Here is a 25,738-nt window from a genome sequence, read left to right on the forward strand (position 1 = left end):
AGCCTGCAAATGGCCATCAGCCCCTTGCCCAGGTATGCCCCACCCCCAGCAGGGACCCTCACCCCGATGGGGGCATGGCCAGCCTGCAAACGGACATCAGCCCCTCATCCAGGCTGTCCATGGCCCCCAGCAGAGACCCCCACCCCAATGGGGGCATGGCCAGCCTGCAAACGACCCTCAGCTCTTCACCCTGATCAGGGGCGTGGCCAGCTGCAAACCCCCCAGCCTCTCACCCAGGCCGGCAATGCCCCCAGCAGGAACCCCCACCCTGATGGGGGTGTGGCCGGCCTGCAAACCCCTGGGGCCCCTCGCCCAGGCCGGCTCTGGCCCCCAGTGGGGACCCCCACACCTCAATTGGGGGTGTGGCTGGCCTGTAAACTGCCCCAGGCCCCTTGCTCAGGCTGGCACTGCCCCCCAGTGGTGACCCCCATCCTGATCGGGTCGTGGCCAGCCTGCAAACCACCCAGGCCCCTTGCCCAGGCCATCCCCACCCCCTAATGGAACCCCCACCCTGATCCAGGCCCCCCTTCAGGGCAGATCCACCAGCCCCCACCCATGCACCAGGCCTCTATCTATACTAATAAAAGGGTAATATGCTAATTAGACCAGACATCCTTCAGGACAAAGCCGGGGCCAAGGCAGAGGCAGTTAGGGGGAATCAGGCCAGCAGGAGAGAGCAGTTAGGGATCAGGTCCGCAGGCAGGCAAGCAATTAGGAGCCAGCAGTCCTGGGTTGCGAGAGTGATCCCGGATTGGAGAGGGTGCAGGCCGGGCTGAGAGACACCCCTCCCCCCCCCCCCGCACGAATTTTGTACACCAGGCCTTTAGTTGTAAATAACACTGCAATGAACATAGGGGTGAATATATCCTTTCAAATTAGTATTTTGGATTTCTTCAGATAAATCCGCAGAAGTAGAATCACTGGGTCATAAGGCAGATCCATTTTTAATTTCTTTGAGGAAACCTCATACTGTTTTCCATAGTGGCTGTACCAATCTGCATTCCCACAACAGTGAACAAGGGTTCCCTTTTCTCTACATCCTTGCCAACACTTGTCATTTGTGGTATTTATTGATGACAGTCATTCTGACAGGTGTGAGGGTTTCTTAAAACTTTTGTTTATAACCAATAATTCAAACTAGTTTGCTTAATCTCTAAACAATGTACAATGTTGACCATGTAGTTATGATAAACTTTTAGTTGTTTTAGGTATTTTTACATTTTGTTTAAATAAGTTATGGTTATTTAAAGTATGTAATTGTTATTATAGATTATACAGTATTCATTTGTTTAGATGCATATATGTACATATGTGTGTATATATAGTTGTGTGTATCTATATGTGTGTATATAAATAAATATACACAGGTAAATAATTATAGATATGTGTATACATAGATTTCTAAATACATATATTACTAAGCTCTGTATACTGCGAGTGTCTATAAACAGTGTCATCTCAATAGCAATAGAGACATTCAATACTTAGATATTGGTTTTTAAAGATCATTCTGCAATAAAAGGAAAATAGGGCCTGGACAGTGTGGCTCAGTTGATTGGAGTGTCATCCCATGTGCCAAAGGTTGCAGGTTCGATTCCTGGACAGGGCACACACCCAGATTGTGGGTTCAATCCCCACTCAAGGTCCATGTGGGAGGCAACCAATTGATGTTTCTTTCTCTCCCTCTCTCTAAAACAATCAAAACATACCCTTGCATGAGGATTAATAAAAACAAAACAGGGTTTTCTTAGAGAAATGGCTAATTCTAATATAAGGGCAGGGAAAATACAATTTATGTTACTGTGGAAAAATATAGGTGAGTCAAACAGAAATAAAATTCCCATAATGCAATTTTCTTACTGCCTTAGTGTTTTTATAATGTGTGAGTTTTACATTTTTATACAGAAATAGTATATTATTTTACATACCTTTTTATTTTTTTAAATGACTAAATAGTTTTAAGGTTTATGAATGTAGAATTTGTTGGATTGTTAATTACAAACTGCTAGATGAAAAACTTTATAAATGAATTTTGATGCACTTCCTTAATTACTATAAGAATCTTCTTTTGAGAACTACTGTTCAACTATTTCAGAGTCCCCATCCCTTTGTCCTTAACTTATATTCAATTTGTTAAGCATTTACTGGAAGTGGTATCTTGTTTTGGCATTTGGTAAAGGTTTTTATTTAAAAATTTTATTAGTTATTAAATAATTACCAGTTCATACATGGGGAAAAGCCATCTCTTTTAAACCCAAATATTAACATTCCTATTAGAGTTTAAAGGATCTTAAATATCATAAAGACTAATTTCTTGGTTCATAGATTAGGAAATTGAGGCCGAGAAAGGTTAATTGGCATCTGGCTAGTAGGATTATTTTTAACACAGCAATGAAAAACAAGTCAGTTAATTGGAAAAGAATAAGAATTATTAAAGAGCTGAAAAGTTGCTAGCTGCTTTCAAAAGGGGAATTGATCCTTTTCTATGTCATAAGCTCTTTATTTTCTATTTATAATATCAAATTATCAACCTTACCCAAGAGGAAGAGTCGTAATCAAATTAAAGGCAATGTTGAAAACTCTAAGGAGCTTAAGTTGTTGAATATCAGAAGGGATTGTTCTGATAGGATTATTTCTCAGGATCAGAACTTGTAAATGTTTAAGACAATATATCTGAGGAACAGAAAAGAGAAACAAACATAAGTAGAATAATAAAGTATGCAAATTCCTATTCCATTTTAAAAACGCTTTGAATTAATGTAGTAGAATCAGTACAGTAACATTAATTGTCTGTATCGCATATATCTAATACCTTTGGAAGCCTTCAAAATGACTGGCCAGCATACTATGCATGATATGTAAAATAGTGCTGTACACATATCCCTTGATTCAGGAATGGTACTTTTCTAAATGAGAAAGTCATCCTATCTGATCAACCTATGGTTTCATGAGAAGCAAGTATGCAAAGAAGAAGTGAGGAAAGAGATATATGCAGAAATATAAGGTAACTGACCTTCGTAATCAATGAGGTGGCAGCTATTATAACCAACTTGTTTCATATACACTGATTTTTCATATGAAATTTAATAGTAGAATATACCATTTAAACCTATGGTCTTTGCTTGATTAATATATTTCTTGCCCTCTGGTGAATCATAATAAGATCTTACATTAGCTATCTTTAACATTAAAGGAAACCTTTTTATAATCATAAAAATCTACAATTGGTGGAATAGATCATGCTCATTCTTGCAACCAGAAGTTAAATCCTCCAACTTTGTTTTTCCTTTTCAAGATGGCTTTGGCTATTTGGAGTAATTTCCTTATAAACTCTCAGACCAGCTTCTCAAATTCTATAAAATAGGTCAGTTGTAATTTTCATAGGGATTGCAATAAATCTGAAGATCAATTTGAGAGCAGTGCCATCTTAAAAATATTAAGTCTTCAGATCCATGAATATAGGATGTCTTGTCATCTGAGTATACGTTTCCTTTAACTTAACAATATTCTGTAGTTTTCACAGTATAAGTTTTGTACTTTTGTTAACTTTCTCCCAAGTATTTTACTCTTTTTCATGTAAATAAAATTTCTTTCTTATTTTATTGTCAGGATTGTTTGTTGCTATTTTGTAGAAATACAATTGATTTTTGTACACGACAACTTTGCTGAACACAATTCTAATATATTTTTTAGTGAATCCCTTCGGATTTCTATATATAAGACCATGCCATCTACAAGTAGAGAAAGCTTACTTCCTTTTAAACCTGGATGTTTTTTATTTCTCTTTCTTGCCTTGGCTAGAAAGTCCCGTACAATGTTAAATACAAAGTGGAAAGAGTACTAGTATACATCTTCATCTGGTTCCTGATCTGAGGAGGAAAATGTTGAGTCTTTCACCATTAAATATGATATAAGCTGTGGTTTTTTGTAGATATCCTTTATAAATTTGCAGACATCCACCTCTATTTCTAGATATTGAATATTTTTATCATAAAGGCTGTTGGATTTTGTAAGTTAGTTTCTGTCTCTATTGAGATAATTGCATAATTTTCCCCCTTTATTATGTTAAAACGGTGTATCACATTGATTGATTTTTATATGTTTACCCAACCTTGCATTCCTAGAATAAATAGCACTTGGTCATGGTGTAAAATGTTTGCTAGCATTTTGTTGAGGATTTTTGCATCTATATTTATAAAAGATATTGTTCTGTAGTTTGTTTTTCTTTCCATATCTTTGTCCAGTTTTGGTATCAGCATATTACTGGTTTTCTAATTTGAATTGGTTTTTTCCTTCTCTTCTATTTTTTTGGAGGAATTTGTAAAGGATTGGTGTTAATTCTTCTTAAGATGTATAGTAAAAATCACCAATGAAGCTTTCTGGTCCTGGACTTTTCTTTATGGAAAGTTTTAAAATTACTATTGAACTTTTCCCTTTTTATAGAGCCATTCAGGTTTTCTATTTTTTCTTGAGTCCATTCTTGTGTTTATCTAGGTATGTGTCCATTTTATCAAAGTTATTTAGTTGGTTGGTTTACAGTTAAATGTAGTATTCTCTTAGAATCTTTTTTATTTCTGTGAGGTTGGTAGTAATGTTCCATCTTTCATCCTTAATTTTAGTATTTTGGGTCTTCTTTTTCCTTGGTCAGTCTATTGAAGGTTAGTCCATTTTGTTGATTTCTTAAAGTATTAACTCTTGGTTTTGTTTATTTTTCTCTGTTTTTCTATTCTTAATTTCACAAATTTTTGTCTCATTTTTATTACTTCCTTCTCTATTCTTTCTTTAGGTTTAGTTTGCTCTTTGTTTTTATAGTGGCTTAAGATAGAATATTAGGTTATTAATTTTTTTTTTTAAATAAAAGTATTTATAGCTATAAATTCCCTTCTGAGCACTGGTGTAAAGGCATCCCATAAATTTTGGTATGTTGTCTCTTCATTTGCAGTCATCTTAAAGTACTTTCAAATTTCCCTTTTGATTTTTTAATTGAATCATTGGTTATTTAATAATGTGTTGCTTAATTTTCATATATTTCCAAATTTCTTTCAGTTACTGATTTTTAATTACATTTCACTGTGGCAAAAAACATATTTTCTGTGATTTTTCAATTGTTTTAAGTGTATGAGACTTATTTTATGGTCTATCCTGGAAAACGTTCTATGTGAATTTGAGAATTATGTATTATTCTGCTATTGGTTGAAGTGTCCCATAGATTTCTGTTAGGTCTAAGTGATTATAGTGTTGTTCACGTCTTCTATTTCTTTGTTAATCTTCTGTTTAGTGTTCTATGCATTTTTGAAAGTGGGGCATTGAAATTTATAAGTATTATTGTTGAATTCTAATTTTTTCATTCAATTCTTTCAATTGTATTCTGTGGCCATGTACACAGGTATGTATGTATGTATGTATGTATGTATATGTGTGTATATATGTATATATAATTATATTATCCTGATAGATTGACAAAATCCCCTTTTTAATCTCTAGTAACTTATTTTGTTTTAAAATTTATTTTATCTGATATTAGTACAGTCACTCCAGCTTTCTTATGGTTGCTGTTTGCATGTTATATTTTTTCATATTTTTGCCTTTGACCTCTTTGTATCTTTTGCTCTTAAGTGTATCATTGGATTGCTTGATGTATTTACATTTAATGTTATTATTGGCATGCTGGATTTAAATCACCATTTTACATATAGTGCAGACAGTTTTCTATATGTAATTTTCCATTTGTTCTTTCTTTACTGCCTTCATTTGCATCAAATAAGTATTTGCTAGTACAATATTTTAATTCCTTTAATAACTTTTTCAACCATATTCTTTTGAGTTATTCTCTTAGCCATTGTTTTAGGGGTTGTAATATATATCTTAACTTATGAGAATATACTTCAGATTTATATTAACTTAATTCCAGTGAGATAAGGAAATGTTCCTAAATAGCTCTATTGCCTGTTCCTTCCTTTTTGCACTATAGTTGTTATATGTACTACATCCATATATGTTATAGACCTAACAATACATTATTATTTTTAAAAATGCTAATTTTTTCTTAAATACTTATGCAGAGATGATTTTAGAATTTAGGGATGCACCAGAATTATGAAATGATGATCTCATCTTGGAGGGCTTAAAAAGCAAATCTCAAGAAAGATTACCATCTTTTAATAGAGTTTAAAAAAATAATAACAAGATAGCAGATAAATTGTGATAAAAAACAATAACATGAGAAGACACCCAAGTGCATAATACATAGGTGGAGGGAGAATACTTATCCTTCTGGAACCATTACTATCAGCAACATAGAGAAGAAACACTGACCTAAAAGGAGACATAGAAGCAACTATTAAGTGATGAAAGGTGAGCCAAATTACCTACACAGAAGGGAGGAAAAGTAAACCAAATGTATGGGAAAGTTCTGGGGCAAGAGCTTATTAGCTGGTCTGCAAAAGATTCAAGAAAAATGCCCCAATTTTAGACATGTTATATATTGAACACTAAAAATGAAAAACAAACATTTAGAAAATTATTTTAAATTAATTTAATTGCTGAATGCCTCTTTGGCTAGTATTTGAAGGGTCATTATTTAGTCCTACAACTGATGCATTTTGCCATGTTCTCATCTTTTAATTTGCAAACCTCTTAAAAGTCTTATTTCCTCTGTTGAACATTGTTCTTTTACATATTCTAAATGAACCCTTTGCTTTAATCACACAAGATAATGTTGGAAAGTATAAATATTTTAGAGATTTTGTAAAATGTATTAATTTTTCTTGTTATGAAATTATTTCTAACAGTTTCTAAAGACATGGTCACAGCTACCTGAAGCATGTTTTCCTCGCTCATATCATCACCAAGATCACTGCCAAGTGCTTCCAAACTTATGGTTGGTGTGAAAGCTGTCTTGGTGGCTCCTAATGCTGTTGTTGCTGCTGCTTTTCAAAGTAGCCTTCTCTTCTCTTCCATAGCTCTTTTGAAGTAAGATGTCTTCTGACTTGATGTCTGTGGAATATCTTGAGATATATTTTTGCAACTGCCTTACATACTGAGCTGAATAGCCCTGCAGAGATCTGCTTCTTCATCTTCCATATCAATTTGTCGGTGACTTAGTACCAAAGCTCACTGCAAATCTCCCTCATCTTTAACATTCCTGACTCATCATTTGCTTCTAAGACTCACCCCAGATCTGTTTTCTAGATTCTGTTCTTTTAGTTGTACTAACTCTTTCTTCTCCAATAAGTTTTGGTCAATGCATCTGTTGGACCCTAACATTTGCAGGAGTTGTTCAGCTTCACCATCTGGAAGATCACCCTTAACAACAAATATAGAATAATCTCCTGCTGTAATTGGGCCAAGAAAAGTGCACGGTATGTATCTGATATTAACTCTAGACCTGTCAAGAGAGAATTAAAGTTGAACCACTGTTTTTCTAATTTTTTAAACTGTAAACCAATGTTTTCTATAATTGCATACAAATGACCTTTCCTTTATGAGATTGATCTTGAACCTTTGATATGCTGGACTGTTAAACAGGATTAGTTGTAAAACCTAAACTGTCAAGGCATTGCTTATAACTTGAATAGAGAAAAACCACTATCATCCATTTTTCCAGAAGGCTGCTATGAAAATGTGCTATAGTATTCACTAATAATGCCCTCTTCTGCCATTCTTCCCTCTTCTCCATCTAGCTGATGTGCAGTAGAAGATAATTCCACAGGGCTAACATATTCTCCTTGCAATAGATTATTCAAGCAATATTGAGCACACAGTGAGCCTTCTTGTTCCTCATTGAAGATCAACAATACATTATTATAATTAATTATTACTGTTTATGTGTTTAAAATAATCTGAGATTTGAAAAGGAGATGGAGTGTATATCTATACAGTTTGTTATATTAACATTCTTGTTTACCATTTCTGCTTCTACCTTTTTTTGTGTGTCTAAAACTATTTTAATAGACTCTGTCTTCTACTTAAGTCTACCATCTTGAATTTTCCAGGAAACTTGTAACAATTTCAATCACCACATTTATGCCAGCCTCTGGTCTTCTATTGATTGCATTTACACTATGCTGATAACTAGTTATCATTAGCCTACCCTTAGTACAGCCCTTCTAAGCCTAGATATTACCATCCTGGTTGGAATATTTTATCTATCCTATATAATAAAACCCTAATATGCAAATTGACCAAACGGTGGAATGACAGGTCACTATGATGCGCACTGACCACCAGGGGGCAGACACTCAACACAGGAGCTGCCTCATTGTGGTTAGTGAACTCCCACAGCGGGAGTTCCACTCAGCCAGAAGCCGAGCTCACAGCTAGAGAGTGCAGCGGTGGTGGGAGCCTCTCCCGCCTCCACTGCAGGTGAATGGTAAGGAGTGAGGGGTCCTGGACTGCGAGAGGGGCCCCCAACCCCCAGTGCACGAATTTTGTGCACTGGGCCTCTAGTAGCTATATAACACAGCTCTGTATGTTAATGGCAAGTTCTATTGATTTCTATCCCTTTAAAAAGTGGGCACTTTAAATTTTACATTTGAAGAGCGCTTATCTATTCATTCTTCTTTAGTGGATAGAGTATGCTTGGCAGATACAAGGCCTCATCTACAACTATTTAGAAAAAAAGTTAAAATTAACATGAAGAAAAAAGACCCCTATATTCCTTGGAAATTCTTGTCAATTTGTCCTAGTCAAATTTATAAAAGAGTTGTTATATATTAGAAAAGAAAAAAAAAACTTGTAGTGAAAGTAAAAATACATTATTACAGAGAAATTATGGAAAATAAATTTTTAATTCTATATAGTATTTTAAATAGAAAAGAAGTCAATTTGCTAAAAAAATCAATTCACTAAAAGTCAATATTCTGGAAGTTAATTCACAAAACAACCAATCACCCAATGACCAATAAAGAATTGTATAAAGACACAGCGAACATGATCTGTCATAATTACTTGTAATGACCCATTTATTTAAAATGACAATGAGGCTTTTAGAGAAGATGGCAGTGTAAGTAAATGTGATACTTGCCACCTCCCACAACCACATCAAAATTAACAACTAAAATACAGAACAACCATCATTCAGTGCTGAGGGCAGTAGTAAACACTTGGTTCAACTTTGTCAGCTGAAACTCAGAGTGAAGGCAAAGCCGTGCCCTGAGGGTGGACCCAGTCAAGAGATTGGACACCACTCAGTCTGACTTTCCCACCCAGTGTTAAGGGGATGGATCTCATGATATCACCAGGAATTCAAGGCCCACCCAGATGTGATGTAACTTCCTGTTATTTGAGTATATAATAAATTGCTTCTGATGCTGGTGCGCTCTCTCTGTCTGTCCCTCCATGAGAGGGCAGACACCACACCCAGCCCAAGCTTTTAATCTAGTTTTGTGTCTGTCCAATTAATTTTTCTTTCTTTTTTTAAAATATATTTTTATTGATTTCTTACAGAGAGGAAGGGAGAGGGATAGAGAGTTAGAAACATCGATGAGAGAGAAACATTGATCAGCTGCCTCCTGCACGCCCCCCTACTGGGGATGTGCCTGCAATCAAGGTACATGTGCTTGACTGGAATCGAACCTGGGACCCTTCAGTCCACAGGCCGATGCCCTATCCCATGGGTCTTCAAACTATGCTCACGGGCCACATGCGGCCCACCGAAAACATTTATCCGCCCGCCAAGTGTTTTTGCCGCCACTGCCTGTTGCTTAGCAGCCGACTCGCCCGGCATGCAGTGTGCATGTGTGGAATGTGCGCCGCACTCTGACTCCCCTCCTTCTCTCTGTCTCTCACTCCTCCTCTCAGTCTCAGGTGTGATCGGACTAGTCAAGAGCTTGCCTGTGCAGAGCCTGCTGCTGCCTGAGGACCGAGGTAAGAACAAGTTAGGATTTTTTTTTTTTTTTGAAGTTAGGAGGTCTATTTTTTTTTTTTTTTTATTAACCATGCATTCAAAATGGCAACCATCTTTGGCAGCACTTATGTCTGTGATCAGACTTTTTCCAGAATGAAACATCTGAAATCTCCAACCAGACCTAGACCAACTGATGCACACTTGAATCACTTGTTACCACTAGCAGTGACAAATATGGAACCAGACATTGACCATCTCATTACCCAAAAGCAGGCCCATAGTTCCCATTGAAATACTGGTAAGTTTGTTGATTCAACTTTACTTGTTCTTCATTTTAAATATTGTATTTGTTCCCGTTTTGTTTTTTTACTTCAAAATAAGATATGTGCAGTGTGCATAGGAATTTGTTCATAGTTTTTTTTTTTTAAACTATAGTCCGGCCTTCCAATGGTCTGAGGGACAGTGAACTGGCCCCCTGTCTAAAAAGTTTGAGGACCCCTGCTCTATCCACTGAGCCAAACTGGTTAGGGCCAATTCATTTTTCTTTAATCCCAAAAGCGCCTCCTTACTTATACCAACCGGTTCACATCTCTCTCTCCTTGCGGGACTCAGAGAAGAGACCCCCCCCTCCCCCCATATATCTGGTTCCCATCATGGGGCAAGTTGGAGGTGAGGCATTTTAAAGGGATCGCTCCAGAGATCACAGCCACCACAGATAGGAACAAGGTAGGGAGCGGATTGCTACAAAATGTTATTAACTGGGTCTATAAAACTGGGGAGATCAAGAGACTCAGGAGTCTCCACTCTATTTGAGCTTTAAAAAAGCTACAGCGTGTCCTCTCGAGTTCTGTGTGCTGTCTGTGTATTATCGTTTTTTTTTTGGCTTAATCTGGTCTTTTATTTAATTTTAAAAATATATATTTCATTGATTTTTTTATAGAGAGGAAGGAAGAGGGATAGCGAGTTAGAAATATCCATCAGCGGCCTCCTGCACACTCCCTAACAGGTATGTGCCTGCAACCAAGGTACATGCCGGAAATCGAACCTGGAACCCTTGAGTCCACAGGCTGACGCTCTACCCACTGAGCCAAACCGGTTAGGGCTTAATCTGGTGTTTTAGAAGCATGCCTTTGGTTTCAATTGGAAAGGGTAAATCGGCTAATTGCTGGGGTTTTTCTCCGGGAGAAAGGGAGCGCACCATTGCCCCGCCTTCCTCCAGTGCCTGACTCAAAAACCGCAGCTGGTATTTCTCCGCGTTTTTGAGCCTCCCGCTGCCCCGGCAGCCTGGCAGGGTTGGGGGAGTTGAGTCCCCTGCCCCAAGCGGCTGGCGCTCAAGGCCTGAATTTCAACAGTTTCTTTTTCCAAAGAGAAACAAAGATGCCTTTTTGAAATCCCACCTGGGCCGCGCGGTCGGGGCTGGTGGCTAGAAGACAATGGAGGAGAATTTGCATATTAAATCGCTGGCTTGAGGTCCCACAGCTACGGGCACTTTCTCAAGGATGCAGGCATTGGTCTGAATTTCACTTGTAAAATATCTGCAGTATAAGATTTTGTTTGTTTAAAATGTACTGTCATTATTATGTTTGAATTTTTGTCTCGCCGTAAAAGTGTTTAGGATTAAAGTTAAGATTTAAAGAGTTATATAATTCTAGTGAGTTTTCAAGCTAAATCTAGTTAGAAAGGAGGATTAATTCTGTAATTTAACCAAGTGTAATGATAAGCAAGTTATCTTTTTTAAACAAAGAAAGACGTCTTTTTATTTTCCTGCCATGCAGCGTGGCCTGGGGCCGCTGACTCTTCTGGGGACCACCAATTTGAAATAGCAAAGGCCCGCCCCTCCCTCTAAATTAGCCAATCGCAAAAGGAATGTCTGCTTATTGAGGCAGAATGGAATTTCAGGGGCGAAGTTAAAGCTGAGTTTTACGATGGAAACGGCAGATGGGACAGAAACATGCTTGCCCAGCGAATTTACTTACTATATTTTTTCTGTGAAGATGCTTATTCTTATTGCTTAATAAATTAGATTTATAATATAATCCAGGTCTCATAATTTCAATTATATGACAGACCAATGTTTTAAGCAGTCAACTTTTATAGAAGCCGACAATAGAAGTTCAAATTCTTAAAAAGCTTGTAAATAGGATTATTCTTTAAAGGTACAGGGTAAAGTGAAGAATATTATTCAGACATTAAATCTAATTATTATTAGCAGTCGCCATGAATATTAAAGGAAAGTTGTTTAATGTGATTTACATAAACTAATATTATATGTCTTAATTCTCTGAAGGTGACCACAGCTGTACAGTGAGAAAATGGGCGAGCAGTAGGCCTGTTCTCCCAGCAGGTTTTTTTTTTCTGACACTCATGGTATATCATACGAAAATTTGTTGGGGTCGAGCCCCAGCAGGTCCAGGTTCCCAAAGGTGTGGATGGAGTCAGAGAAGAAGGAAGGACAAGGAGGCAGCATTCAATTGATCATCATGGTTGGGTTCTCTGGTCTGGTTCTATCCAGGATCTCCAGCCAGGTTCTGTATTTTATTGTCTTATTACATCTGTATTTATACCAGTTGATTTTAATCCTATCAATTTCTATTGCAAAGGTTAGGGCGTTTCTTATCTCCATTCCAGGGAGTAAAGATTCTGTAGCTTAATTGTGATTGTTCATAGTTAAAGTGATTAACTACCCACCTGGGACTTAGTTAAGGGGTTTTATTCCCTCCCTAACTCCAGGGAAAAATCCCTACCTGGGGAAACAACCTTTCTCGGAGAGGTGACCTTGGTTAAAACACATAGCGCTAAGAAGGGGAGCGAACCTTTTAAGAACAGTATGCCATATACGCCAGGTCCCTTGAAACATATGCTGTGTAGATGTTTCTTCCCTGCAGCGACTGTGTCAAGCAGCAAGGATGGACCGGCTTCTGGCAAAAATTCAATGACCAGATTAAAAGTAATTAATTGTATGGTCAAGACAAATCCTTTAATGTTAAAAGTGTTTTAAGTTTTTAATAATTTTTGAATTGGATATATATTTGACGGTTTTTCCGAATATAATACTTCAAGAATATAACTGAAGGACAGATTTTGTGCACCTCAAAGGGCCCTGAGGTAGTACAAAAGGATTTATTCCTTCTCCCCAAAAAGAAATAACTAAATTAGACGAATACAATATACTTGGGATTGTATGAGTAAATTCTGACAAATAAACAAATAAAAGGAGAAATTAATTAATTAATAGCAAAGTTTTATTTAAATATACATGCCTTGAATGTCATGAAAAGTTATTATTAAGTGTATGCACAGACCCACAAAGTCATTTTTCTAATTTCTTGACTCACATGTACAACTATCTAAAAAAATATAAATGCCAAGGGGTTTGAAGTCATCTAGAAAACCCTGCCTTCCTTTAACTAAGGACAATAAAAGTTAATGATTTATATTTTCCCTCCCTAAACAAAAGTTAAATAGCTTATTAAAAGTACTTAAAGGAACTAATAGCAGTAATCCAATTAAGGTTATTTACTGTCCTTAACTTAGGACAAGTAAAATTAAAATAATAAGCTTTATTTCAAATTAATTTAAATTGGCTAATTGAAATGAATGAATATTCAAGAAAATTTAATGGTACTATACAGGAAACTGTTCCTGAAGTATTAATTAAAATTTTTATTGATGGTTCAAAAATTGCTTAACAAAATATGAATCCAAAGCAGTCATATCTTTATACAAAAAATTAAATCTAAAGTTATCAAGACTGCATTAAAAAAATTTTCAAAAGCCTCTTTATATTTTTTAATACAATATAGGGGAATAATAGAATAATTTCCTGCAAGCATATTACATTAAGCCTAAATTATTTTAAAATTGTTACTTTATAATTGATTTTCACTTGTAATGCCTATGGCAGGACACCTGTGAAAGTGCACTGGTGTTAAAATGGACTAAAAGGAAAATAGTCTGGTTAAATGAAAGGATCTCAAGTCTAATTTATAGAAATTCCCTCTTAACATTTGGTCGAGGGTATGTTTATATATTTCCAGAAAATTTCTCAAAGCTTGTGTGGATTCCTGCAAGAAATATTAACTTCAACATGCATCCGAGAGAGGAACTGGCCAATTTAAAGAGGAGTCTGCACCTGGAGCCACGCCTTACAGCTGTAGGTAATCAACCACCTGACCCACAGATAGCAATGATCCCAAGCAGCCCACTGAAGATAAGAAGTGGGAAGAGGACGAAGTGGACAACAAAGAGCCCAGAAGTGACCTGGAGCCCAGGAACACCTGAGAACATCCTTGCCATGTTAGCAGTAATCAGCTGTATGGTAATGCTACCAGGGGCAAATGGGGAAGTATTTTGGACTTATGTTCCTGACCCACCATGGGTAAGACCCCTGATGTGGGCGGATCCTCCACCTAATATAGTCACCAATGATACTAAAAATCTTGGTCATCCAGGAGGACCACAGGTGGGGCAAGGATATGGGCAAGGTATAATTACACAGGTGTTGCCACCCAGTTTCCCTTTTGTATGACTATAAATCAAACCACTGCTCCCTTGTATGTAAAATTAAAGAGAGATTTTTGGCCAGCCTGGACCCCTAAGGATGGGGAAGAAAAAGCTCAAATACATTTATTATCTCTACTTGCTCTGGGGAAAGGTGCAGAAAATGTAAGTGTGCTAAGACACACCCTCACTAAGCCATTATGTAAAAGGTCTTATGAATGGTACCCCACTGAGGAAGAAGTTAATTGGCAAGACTGTTATAGTAATTATCCTACCACCAGCAAACTTAATAACCATTTTTCTTTAAAGACTGGAGCCCTTATGGGTCTCTGTATAGTAACAATCGCACCCTAAAATGGAAAGGAAATGCATCCTATCTCTATGTTGAAGAAAATCACTCCATCTCATGGCATGGAGGAGAATTTGTTGGCCTCAATTGCAACATGACAATTGGCACTACAAAGTATGCAGTGGAAATTGGCTGCTGCACTTGCACCTATTAAATGGTATAGTTTTAATTATAGCTCAAATAATTCCATTTCTGCTTTACTAGAAACTCTCAATTAGACAGTGTTTGCTACTGCCTGTGTGTTTGATCCATTTGTGCTCCTATCAGGCCCCATTCAGATGCATCTTAATGTTACAAGCCATCTGTATGAAGTGTCATGCACAGGTTGCACTTTATCCCATTGTATTAATTCTACTTTTCAAAAGAACTCCCTCATTATTTTAAAACAACCAGCTTTTGCTTGGATTCCCACTAACCTAACTGAGCCTTGGGAATCTCATCAAACCTACCAGCTGTTGCATGATCTAGTAAAAATCTTAAAAAGACAAAAGAGATGTCTTGGAATGTTAATTGCAGGAATCTTTGCCCTCGTAATGTTACTTACTTCTGTGGGCATTGCTGCTTCATCTATGGTACAGACTGTTCAGACCTCTCATTTCATACAACAGGTCAAAGAAAATGTAACTAAGACCTTGTCTATACAAAAAAGAATTGACAACCAGTTTGAAATTGAATTGTCAGCATTAAAGTCTACAGTCCTGTGGATGGGTGATAAAAATCCATGGCCTAGAGCAAAGAATATCTCTGCAGTGTCATAATTTTTCCCAGATTTGTGTTACTCCTGTTCCATATAATAGTACCCTGCACCCTTGGGAATCAATAAAAAAATAATCTTCTTGGTGCTTGGGGTCAAGGTAACACAACCCTTGATATTTTAGAATTACGACAGCATATTGTACAGTTGTCCAAGGCAAACTTACAAACCAATTCCTTGAATGCCTGGCAACAATTTAAAGAGGACTTAAAAGAATTTAACCCCTTCCACTGGATATCCTTGCATTTACCTCTCAGCAGAACCACTATTGTTTGCCTCATTGTTGTTTTCTTATGTTTACTTCTAGTCTGCAGATGTGGATTGAAGAGTCTTAAAATAACTCAAAACCTTCAAGCAGCTTTCACTTATCAAGATTTATTAAGGAAAAGTAACAGGGAAGAGTGCCTAGCACAAAATTAATTATTGCCTTTACGGTACTAGGACCTCTCTTAAAGCTAAAAACAGACAATAGATTCACGTATGCTAATTCTGTTTTCAGTATTTTTGTCAGCAATATTAAATTTATCATAAAACTAGTATCACTTATGATTCTCAAGCTATTATGAAGTAAGCCAATCATACTATTAAAATGTAATTATTAAAACAAAAAGGGGGAGACAGGTGTTATTGTGCTGGGCTTCATATCTGGCGCTTTGGCCAGACGGGTCATGCTGTGCTGTCTGTTCCTAAAACACATAGATAGGAAGGTACTGACATCAGGCCAGGCCTTGAGATATGGTCTCATGGCCCCTTCCCAGCACGCAGGCCTTCTTTCTCAAAAGGCCCGGAAGTCTCATTCCAAATTTGGATGACAAAGGACTGGAAAAAGTATAAGTAAAGAGAGTTTCCTCCATATTGGGGGGCCCAGAATTTGAAAGACACATTTTCTCTGGGCCTCCACAAAATTTAATAATAAAATGTAACTCTTGTAGTCATCACTGCAGTTCAGCCTCTGCTTCAGCAGGGTGCTGTGACTGTAGTCAGCTGGCCAGCTTAATAAAGGCTCTTAAATTTAAATTCTAAGTCGATGGTCTATCTCGCTGAGTGAACCCATAACATTATGTGTCACCTTAAATGCAAACTCAGTCATGATTTTTATTTTAAAAATTTTTGCTTTATATTTTAAATTTTTTGAATCGTGATGCAGAGGCTTGTACAGCAGCTGAAAGGCATCAGGCCTCCTGTATAATAGCCTCAGCCAAGTTAGCCTCGCTGAAGAAGGCAAATACCAGACAAAAGTTTTATCAGATTCAATAATAATGTGGGGAAGAGGCTGTATTTTGTATCTTTCCAGAAGGAACAGTGCAGCCAATCTGGATGCCAGAGCATTACGTGCATCGCCATGATGGACCCAGAGAAACTGCTTGCCCCACCGTGCGAGGACTGAGAGTTGCCCTGATGACAGCGATGCCGAAGAAGAAGAAATTAATGACTAAAGCCGGCAGAAAGCAAAATTTACTATCTCAACCATGTTTCTGGCCATGCTGACATTGGTTAGCTGCCAGTTTTCTATAAGCCATTGCACAGTCAACTCTAAGGACTTTGAGTAAATATACACCAGCAGCAAAACAGACTCTTCACTCAGTAGCTAAAAATATTAACATAGCTGTAGTTTGATTTCTCTATTATTGTTGTGTTTGCATTGATATTGATTTGTTATTAGTTTTATTTAGTCAAAGCCTTGATCTTGATGTTAAGTTTTACTTTCAATTTTAGTTGCTTAAATACAGAAAAGGGGGAGGTGCTGAGGGCTGTTAGTAAACACTCTGTTCAATTTTGTCAGCTGAAACTCAGAGTGAAGGCAAAGCCGTGCCCTGAGGGTGGACCCAGTCAAGAGATTGGACACCACTCAGTTTGACTTTCCCGCCCAGTGTTAAGGGGATGGATCTCATGATGTCGCCAGGAATTCAAGGCCCACCCAGATGTGATGTAACTTCCTGTAATTTGAGTATATAATAAACTGCTTTTGGTGCTGGCGTGCTCTCTCTGTCTGTCCCTCCATGAGAGGGCAGACACCATACCCAGTCCAAGCTTTTAATCTAATTTTGTGTCTGTCCAATTCATTTTTCTTTAATCCCAAAAGTGCCTTCTAACTTATACGAACCAGTTCACATCTCTCTTCATGTGGGACACAGAGAAGAGACCCCAGCCCCCCACAATAATTCAGAACCACCTGAAATCTAGCTGAATGGAAGTACTACAGCTATGGAATTAAAGAAGAAGCACATCAAGACCAGTAGGAGGAGCAGAGGTGCATGGGGGGAATCACAGAACTGGCTGGTCCCACATTTATGTGTGGTGGTTTAAAATCAGGAGGGATATTTTGGCTGTGGAGGTTTCCCTGAGGAATGAGAGGTCTCTGCCCAACACGAGGCCCCCAACCCAGGGTCCCAGAGCCGTAAAGAGAAGTCTCCACAACTTCTGACTGTAAAAACCAGCAGGGATTGTGGATGAGTGACACAGAGACTGCTGGAGTCCCAGGCAGTTCCTGTTAAAGGGCCCATGCATGGACTCACTCCCTCTGAGCTCCAGCACTAGGGCAGCAGATTGAAAGAAATCCTGGCCACTCACAGAGGAACTAAATTGTCTGAAATCAGGGAAAAAGCTGGAGGGACAGCTTTCTCCCAGACAGAAGCTCTGGCAGAGGCAATTGTTCCTTTGCTGAACCCTCCCTGCCACAGAGCTGACAAGCTGTGCCATATCTGAATCTCCATCAATCTGGCTCATATGTTTTGACTTGTTCAGTGATTCCCTGAGACTCCACCCTCCCTTACTTTCAGATTCATCCAAGCCATTTCCAGTGGCTTTTCCATACAACTGGCCTCTCTTCTCTCATTTTAATTTACTAAAATCTCTCAAACAAGCAGCACCTGGCATCAGTGTACCTCGTATGTCTCGATAAGGGGCTCCAGGCCTGACACTAGGGCAGCCCACCCTATTTCATAGCTTGGCCTCTCCCTGGCACCTCCAAGCTCAACACAAGTAGCAGCCATCTGCAGATTGCTTTGTAGCTCATGCTGGGTGGCCTCAGACAGGGCACAGGCAGAGGCTGACTTTGCATCTCCTAGGAGGTCCTAGAGCCAGTACACCTGGTAGTCAGCTTCAACCATACAAGATTACAATCCTACCACCTCCACGAGTGACACAAGCAAGTGGCAGACTCAGTGAGCACCAAAGTCCTAATGAAGCAAGTCCTGCTCCATAGGGTTGGCTCCTGCACAGCAGCTCTCCTACTATAATCACAGGTGGTCCTCACATCCAATTGGCTTGGAGGTCAACTCCTCCTAGTGATGCCAACATACATCAAGGCTCAAGTATAATCAGACAGTGTACATAACTCTCACAGGGGCACACATGGAGTGCCCAGCTCAGGTGACTGGGGAAGCTGAGCCACTGGGCCCCACAGGACACCTACTACACAAGGCCACTCTACTAACTCCAGGAGACATAGTAGATCTACATAATACATAAAAACAAACACAACCAAAATGCAGATACAAAGAAATATGTCACAAATGAAAGAACAGGAAATATCTCCAGAAAAAGAACTAAATGAAATGGAAGCAAGAAAACTACTAGATACTGAGTTCAAAACAATGTTATAAATATGCTCAAGGAACCTAATGAGAACTTCAGGGAACTTACAGAGAACATCAACATAAAAAAAGACAAGTCAGAAATGAAGGATGCACTAACTGAAATAAGGAATAATTTACAGGGGATCAATAGTAGAGTTGAGAATCAAGATTTGGAATATATGTAAGCAAATAAATACCCAATAAGAACAACAAAAAGAAAAAAATAATCCAGAAATATGAAGATGGTGTAAGGAGCCTCTGGGACAACTTCAAGTGTACCAGCATTTGCATCATGGGGATACCAGATGGAGAAGAGAGGAAGCAAGATATCAAATAACTATTTGAAAAAATTACAGAAAACTTCCCTTACCTAGTGAAAGAACTAGACATACAAGTCCAGGAAGCACAGAATCCCAAACAATATGAACCCAAAGAGGCCCACACCAAGACAAATCATAATTAAAATGCCAAAAGTTCAAAACAAAGAGATAATCTTAAAAGCAGCAAGAGAAAAGCAGTTAGTTACCTACAAGGGAGTGCCAATACAACTGCCAGCTGATTTCTCAACAGAAGCTTTGAAAGAAATATTCAGTGATGAAAAGCAAGGACCTATAACCAAGTTTACTCTACCCAGCAAAGCTATCTTTTAGAATTGAAAGTAAAATAAAGAGCTTCCCAGACAAGGAAAAGCTAAAGGAGCTCATCCAAACCAAGCCAGTATTACATGAAAAGTTGAAGGGTATTCTTGAAGAACAAGAAGAAGAAGAAGAAGAAGAAGAAGAAGAAGAAGAAGAAGAAGAAGAAGAAGAAGAAGAAGGAGAAATAAACGGTAAAAAATATGAATAATAAAATGGCAATAAATGTGTATCTATCAACAATTAAATTTAAAAAGTAAAATAAATGAACAAAAAATCTAATGAACAAAATACACTGATGAATAAAATAGAACCAGAGACATGAAAACATGAAACAGACCAATGAATCTCAGAGGGAAGTGGGGAGGGGTAGCAGGAAGAGATTAAAAGCAGAACTTATATGCATACTAGAGGCCTAGTGCATGAAAGTCATGCATTTGGGGGGGGGGGGGTGTCCCTCAGCCCAGCCTGCACCCTCTCCAATCTGGGACCCCTCAGGAAATGTCCAACTGCCGGTTTAGGCCCGATCCCACCGAGATTGGGCCTAAACCAGCAGTCGGACATCCCTCTCACAGTCTGGGATTGCTGGCTCCCAACTGCTCGCCTGCCTGCCAGCCTGATCACCCCCTAACCCAGCCGTGGGCAAACTACTGCCCATGGGCCGGATCCGGCCCATTTGAAATGAATAAAACTATTGAAAAAAAAGACCGTACCCTTTTATGTAATGATGTTTACTTTGAATTATATTAGTTCACACAAACACTCCATCCATGCTTTTGTTCCGGCCCTCCGGTCCAGCTTAAGAATCCATTGTGGCCCTCGAGTCAAAAAGTTTGCCCACCCCTGCCCTAACCACTCCCCTGCCAGCCTGATTCATGCCTAACTGCTCCGCTGCCGGCCTGATTGCCCCCAACTGCCTTCCCCTGCCAGCCCAGTCACTCCCAACTGCCTTCCCCTGCCAGTCTGGTCCCCCACAACTGCCCTCCCTCGCTGGCCTGGTTGCCCCCAACTGTCCTCCCCTGCTGGCCTGGTCACCCCTAACTGCCCTCCCCTGCTGGCCTGATTGCCCACAACTGCCCTTCCCTACTGGCCATCTTGTGACGGCCATCTTGTGATCACATGGGGGTGGCCATATTGTGACCACATGGGGGTGCCCATCTTGTGATGACATGGGGCAGCCATCTCTTGATGACATGGGCATGGCCATCTTGTGACCACACGGAGGCGGCCATCTTGTGTGAGGGTGTGACGGTCAATTTGCATATTACCTCTTTATTATATAGGCTATGCATTACCTATGGACACAAGCAATAGCGTGGTAAAGGCCTGGGACATGGTGGGAACTGGGTGCAGGTGAGCAATGGGGGGGAAAAGAGATATTGTAATACTCTCAATAATAAAAGTTTAAAAATGTCAAAAACTAAAAAAAAATAGTAAAAGAAAATAAGTGACAATGCATTAGCTCATTCCCATATGTGATTATCTAATTTAATAAAAGAGAAACATGCAAATTGACTGCACCTCTGCTACTCCCCAAGCCATGCCCACCAGCCAACCAGAGCGACTATAAGCAAATTAACCCAACCAAGATGGCGGCTGGCAGCCACAGAGCTGGAGCAAGCAGGAGGCTTGGTTGCCCTGGCGATGGAGGAAGCCAAGCTTCCCGCCTGCCCTGGCCGGCTGTGGCTTCCGTTCAAGGCAACAAAGTTTCAATTATAGAAGCTACATTAATCCCAGATACCTGCTTCCAGCCAGCCTCCACTGGGAGCTTAGGTGGCTGGGGGCCATGGCCAGCTTGCAAACAGCCATCAGCCCCTCACCCAGGCTGGCCAGGGACCCCAGCAGGACCCCCACCCTGATCCGAGACACCCTTCAGGGCAAACTAGTGGGCCCCCACCCATGCACCAGGCCTATATCTTATATAATAAAAGGGTAATATGCAAATTGATCCTAACAGCAGAACAACTGGGAATGACTGGTCACTATGACACACACTGACCATCAGGGGGCAGATGCTCAATGCAGGAGCTGCCTCCTGGTGGTCAGTGTGCTCCCACAGGGGGAGCTCTGCTCAGCCACAAGCCAGGCTGATGGCTGCCAGTACAGCGGTGGTGGTGGGACCCCTCCTGCCTTCTCAGCAGCGCTAAGGATGTCCGACTGTAGCTTAGACCTGCTCCCTGCTGGCAAGTGGACATCCCCCGAGGGCTTCTGGACTGCCAGAGGGATGTCTGACTGTCAGATTAGGCCCAATCCCCCGTGTAGTGGGCCTAAGCCAGCAGGTGGTTATCCCCTGAGGGGTCCCAGACTGCAAGAGGGCACAGGCTGGGCTGAGGGACACCCCCCCCCCCACCCAAGTGCACACATTTTTGTGCAGTGGGCCTCTAGTTCTACATATGTTTTACTATGCAGAGTATCCTATTTTGACCCATAATAACTAAAACTTGTTATAGTATCATATTACCTGGTCACTAAACTGTGTTTTTAAAGCTTCTGATTAACACATGAATAGGTTCATTTTAGGTTTTATTCAGAGTGAGAAGAATAGATAAATTATTTTATATACATTGTATAATTATGAGAACATATTTAAGAGCCTGACTATAATAACAGTCTTTGTGAATTATGTCATGTGACTTCCTAAGAAAGATGTACTGTATTTCTTTTACTTCTGAAAATAAGCCCTGTGGGATGCAATCCAAAATATATTTACTTCATAGTAACTCAAGTATATCATGTGTCTATTTATTATAATAATTATTATTCATAATAAGTTTATTAAAGTTTATACAATAATAAAAATGGACTTACTTCTGTGGGAAATGAAGAGATATCATTAAATGATAAGTTAAGATATATCAATTGGGAAGCCAAAGGTGTTAAGTCTGGACACTTCGGGATAAAAAAGCCCTAAAAAAAGTGAACAGAGATAAGAGGTTAATTATTAACAATACATAAAATATTTTATACACGATTTTTAAAAATCACATATTCTGAATTACAGTGGTTGACACAATACACTAACAAGCCTATACTCATCTCCCACTCATTCAGTCTGTCATGATAATAATTTCTTAAATATGTAAGAGAAATCAGATAGAAATACTAGTAACTATTTATGTAGTCAGTAATTATAGGGACATGTGTGTGACAGGACATCATTTAATAATGAGCAAACATTTTGAGTGTTCACTACATATTGAAATATATTTTATTTTTTAAATTTATCTTTATTGTTTAAAGTATTACATGTATCTCCTCCCTCCCACCCCCACCCTCCCATTTACCCCTTCTAGCCTGTATCCGACCCCACTTCAGGCTTTCACCACATTATTGTCTGTGTCAATGGGTTATACATATATGCATATAAGTTCTTTGGTTAATCACTTCCAAACCACCCACCCACCTCTGCCTTCCCTCTGAGATTTGACAGTCTCTTCCATGCTTCTGTGTCTTTGGATCTATGTTGTCCAACAGTTTATTTTGTTTTTTAGATTCCACATATCAACTTGTCTTTTTCTGACTAGCTTATTATGCTTTGCATAACATTCTCCAGGTCCCTCCATGCTGTTTCAAAGGTAAGAGATCCTTTCTTTTTTTTTTTTTTTTTTTTTTTTTTTTACTGTTGCATAGTATTCCATGGTATAAATGTACCAGGTTTTTAATCCATTTGTCTACTGATGGGCACTTGGGCTGTTTCCAGATCTTAGCTATTGTAAATTGTGCTGCTATGAACATAGGGATACATACATTCTTTCTGATTAGTGACTTGGGATTCTTAGGATATATTCCCAGAAGTGGGATCACTGAGTCAAATGGCAGTTCCATATTTAATTTTTTGAGGAAACTCCATACTGTTTTCCATAGTAGCTGCACCAGTCTGCATTCCCACCAGCAGTGCACTAGGATTTCCTTTTCTACACATCCTCCCCATCACTTGTCATTTGTTGATTTGTTGATCGTAGCCATTCTGACAGGGTTCAGGTGATACCTCATTGTAGTTTTAATTTGCACCTTTCTGATGATTAATGACTTTTAGCATTTTTCCTGTCTATTGGCCTTCTATATGCCTACTTTGGAGAATTGTCTATTTAGGTCCTTTGCCCACTTTGTAATTGGATTGTTTGTCTTCCTTTTGTTAAGTTGTATAAGTTCCTTATGTACTTTGACTATTAACCCCTTATCAGATGTATTGGAAAATATGTTCTCCCATAGGATGGGCTCCCTTTTCATTTTGTTGATGGTTTCTTTTGCTTGGCAGAAACTTTTTCTATTTTGATGTAGTCCCATTTGTTTATTTTCTTCTTTGTTTTTCTTGCCTCAGGAGATGTATCGGCTATGAGAGATGTCATATTTTGCCGCCTATAGCATTTTTGTACATTAATATTGAATTCTCAGAAAGAGAAACTAAAAAAAAAATGTACCACTGCAACAAAAAAATAAGATACTTAGGAATAAACTTAACCAAGGAAGTAAAAGAGTTGTACTCAGAAAACTACAGGACACTGAAAAAAGAGACAGAGGAAGATAGAAACAAATGGAAGAGTATACCATGTTCATGGATTGGCAGAACTAACATCATTAAAATGTCCATACTACATAAAGCTATCTATAGATTCAATGCAATCTCTATTAAAATATCATCAGCATATTTCACAGATCTAGAAGAAAGACTCCAAAAATGTACATGGAACCAAAAAAGACCCCAAATATCTGCAACAATCCTGAGGAAGAACAAAGTTGGAGGAATCACAATACTGTCTATCAAGTTATACTACAAAGCCATTATAATCAAAACAGCCTGGTACTGGCACAAGAATAGGCATATATATAGATCAATGGAACAGAACAGAGACCCTCAGAAATCAACCAAAACCATTATGCTCAACTAATATTTGACAAAGGAGGCAAGAGCATACAATGGAGTAAAGACAGTCTCTTCAATAAATGCTGCTGGAAAAATTGGACAGGTACATGCAAAAAAAGAAATTAGACCATCAACTCACACCAGACACAAGAATAAACTCAAAATAAATAAAAGACTCAAATGTAAATCATGAAACCATAAATATATTTTATATTTAATTTTCCTGTTCACCACCTGGGTTTTTTCATGGCTCTAGTTCTGAGGCAGGATAGTAAGATGCCAGGAAAATTCCTTGGCAAGTTGAATAGAGAAACTGAGACAGGTAGCTAATTCAAACTACACCCTGACTCACCTGCCTCCTTCTCCCTTGTACTACCACTCCCTTAAGCATTAATCAATGACTAATGACTGCCTACCATAGTGCCGACCAAACAGTAGAGACCATGACCTTTTAAAGACACACCTGGAAAGCTGATGAATATTCTATTAAGATTCTCCCTTGAGACCTCCCCTAAAATTCTTGTCTTTGGAAAACAGATAAAACCTCTTAAGGCAAAGGATCCAGCTCTCTCTCTCTCTCTCTCTCTCTCTCTCTCTCTCTCTCTCTCTCTTATGCCCATGGTCTTTCCCCACTTCTTTCCTCAGGCTTATATCTCTGCTACTTTTCTCCTGTAAGCTCTAAAGATTCCCAGGAGAAATGCAACAGGGAGGCAGCTCATCCTGGGCTAACCCCCTGAACCTGTTGTCAATGCCCTTCTTTTGCCTCTGTAACTTGTTTCCTGAATCCACATAGCCCAGCTGGCTCATTTCTTCTGCTTCTGTGTTTTCTTTCAAAAGGGCCAAGGCAGCTACACCTAGGCTCAACTCTTCCTCATGTTTCCAAAGAGCCAAGGCAGCTCCGCCTAGGCTCACTTCTGTGGCTATGATCTTGCCTCTTCTATCTTAAGTCCTTCCTTTGTTTCACTCATCTCCAGCTTTAATACATGTACTCTCAAAATCATCTGGACTCATACTGTGAAATCTTTCCTGCATAAAGTCAAGAACTGAGAGCCCACATTTCCACCAACACTTCTATTTCTCTTTGTATTAATCTGACACCTATATAAAATTTATTGCTTAAATATACAAATTTCTGAAAGGAAAACTTATCCCTTGTTATGGACTAAATGTTTTTGTCCCCCCAAATTCATACGTTGAAACACTAATTCCCA

General features: G+C 38.9%; 1 protein-coding gene and 1 pseudogene across 1 annotated transcript in view; both read right to left on the reverse strand.

Annotated features, from left to right (window-relative positions):
* The window catches only part of LRRC63 (leucine rich repeat containing 63), a 113,605-nt gene that overhangs the window by 65,817 nt on the left and 22,050 nt on the right, over positions 1–25,738 (reverse strand). Inside the window, exons 5-6 of the mRNA XM_059681197.1 lie at positions 22,472–22,570; positions 2,537–2,673 (exon numbers count right to left, since the gene is read on the reverse strand). Of these exons, the coding sequence (XP_059537180.1) occupies positions 2,537–2,673; positions 22,472–22,570 (236 nt within the window). The remainder of the gene's footprint in view (positions 1–2,536; positions 2,674–22,471; positions 22,571–25,738) is intronic.
* LOC132225895 (ataxin-3-like) lies at positions 6,781–9,727 on the reverse strand (annotated as a pseudogene).

Source organism: Myotis daubentonii, chromosome 2 (assembly GCF_963259705.1).
Source record: "Myotis daubentonii chromosome 2, mMyoDau2.1, whole genome shotgun sequence".
In the NCBI taxonomy this organism is placed as follows: Eukaryota; Metazoa; Chordata; class Mammalia; order Chiroptera; family Vespertilionidae; genus Myotis; species Myotis daubentonii.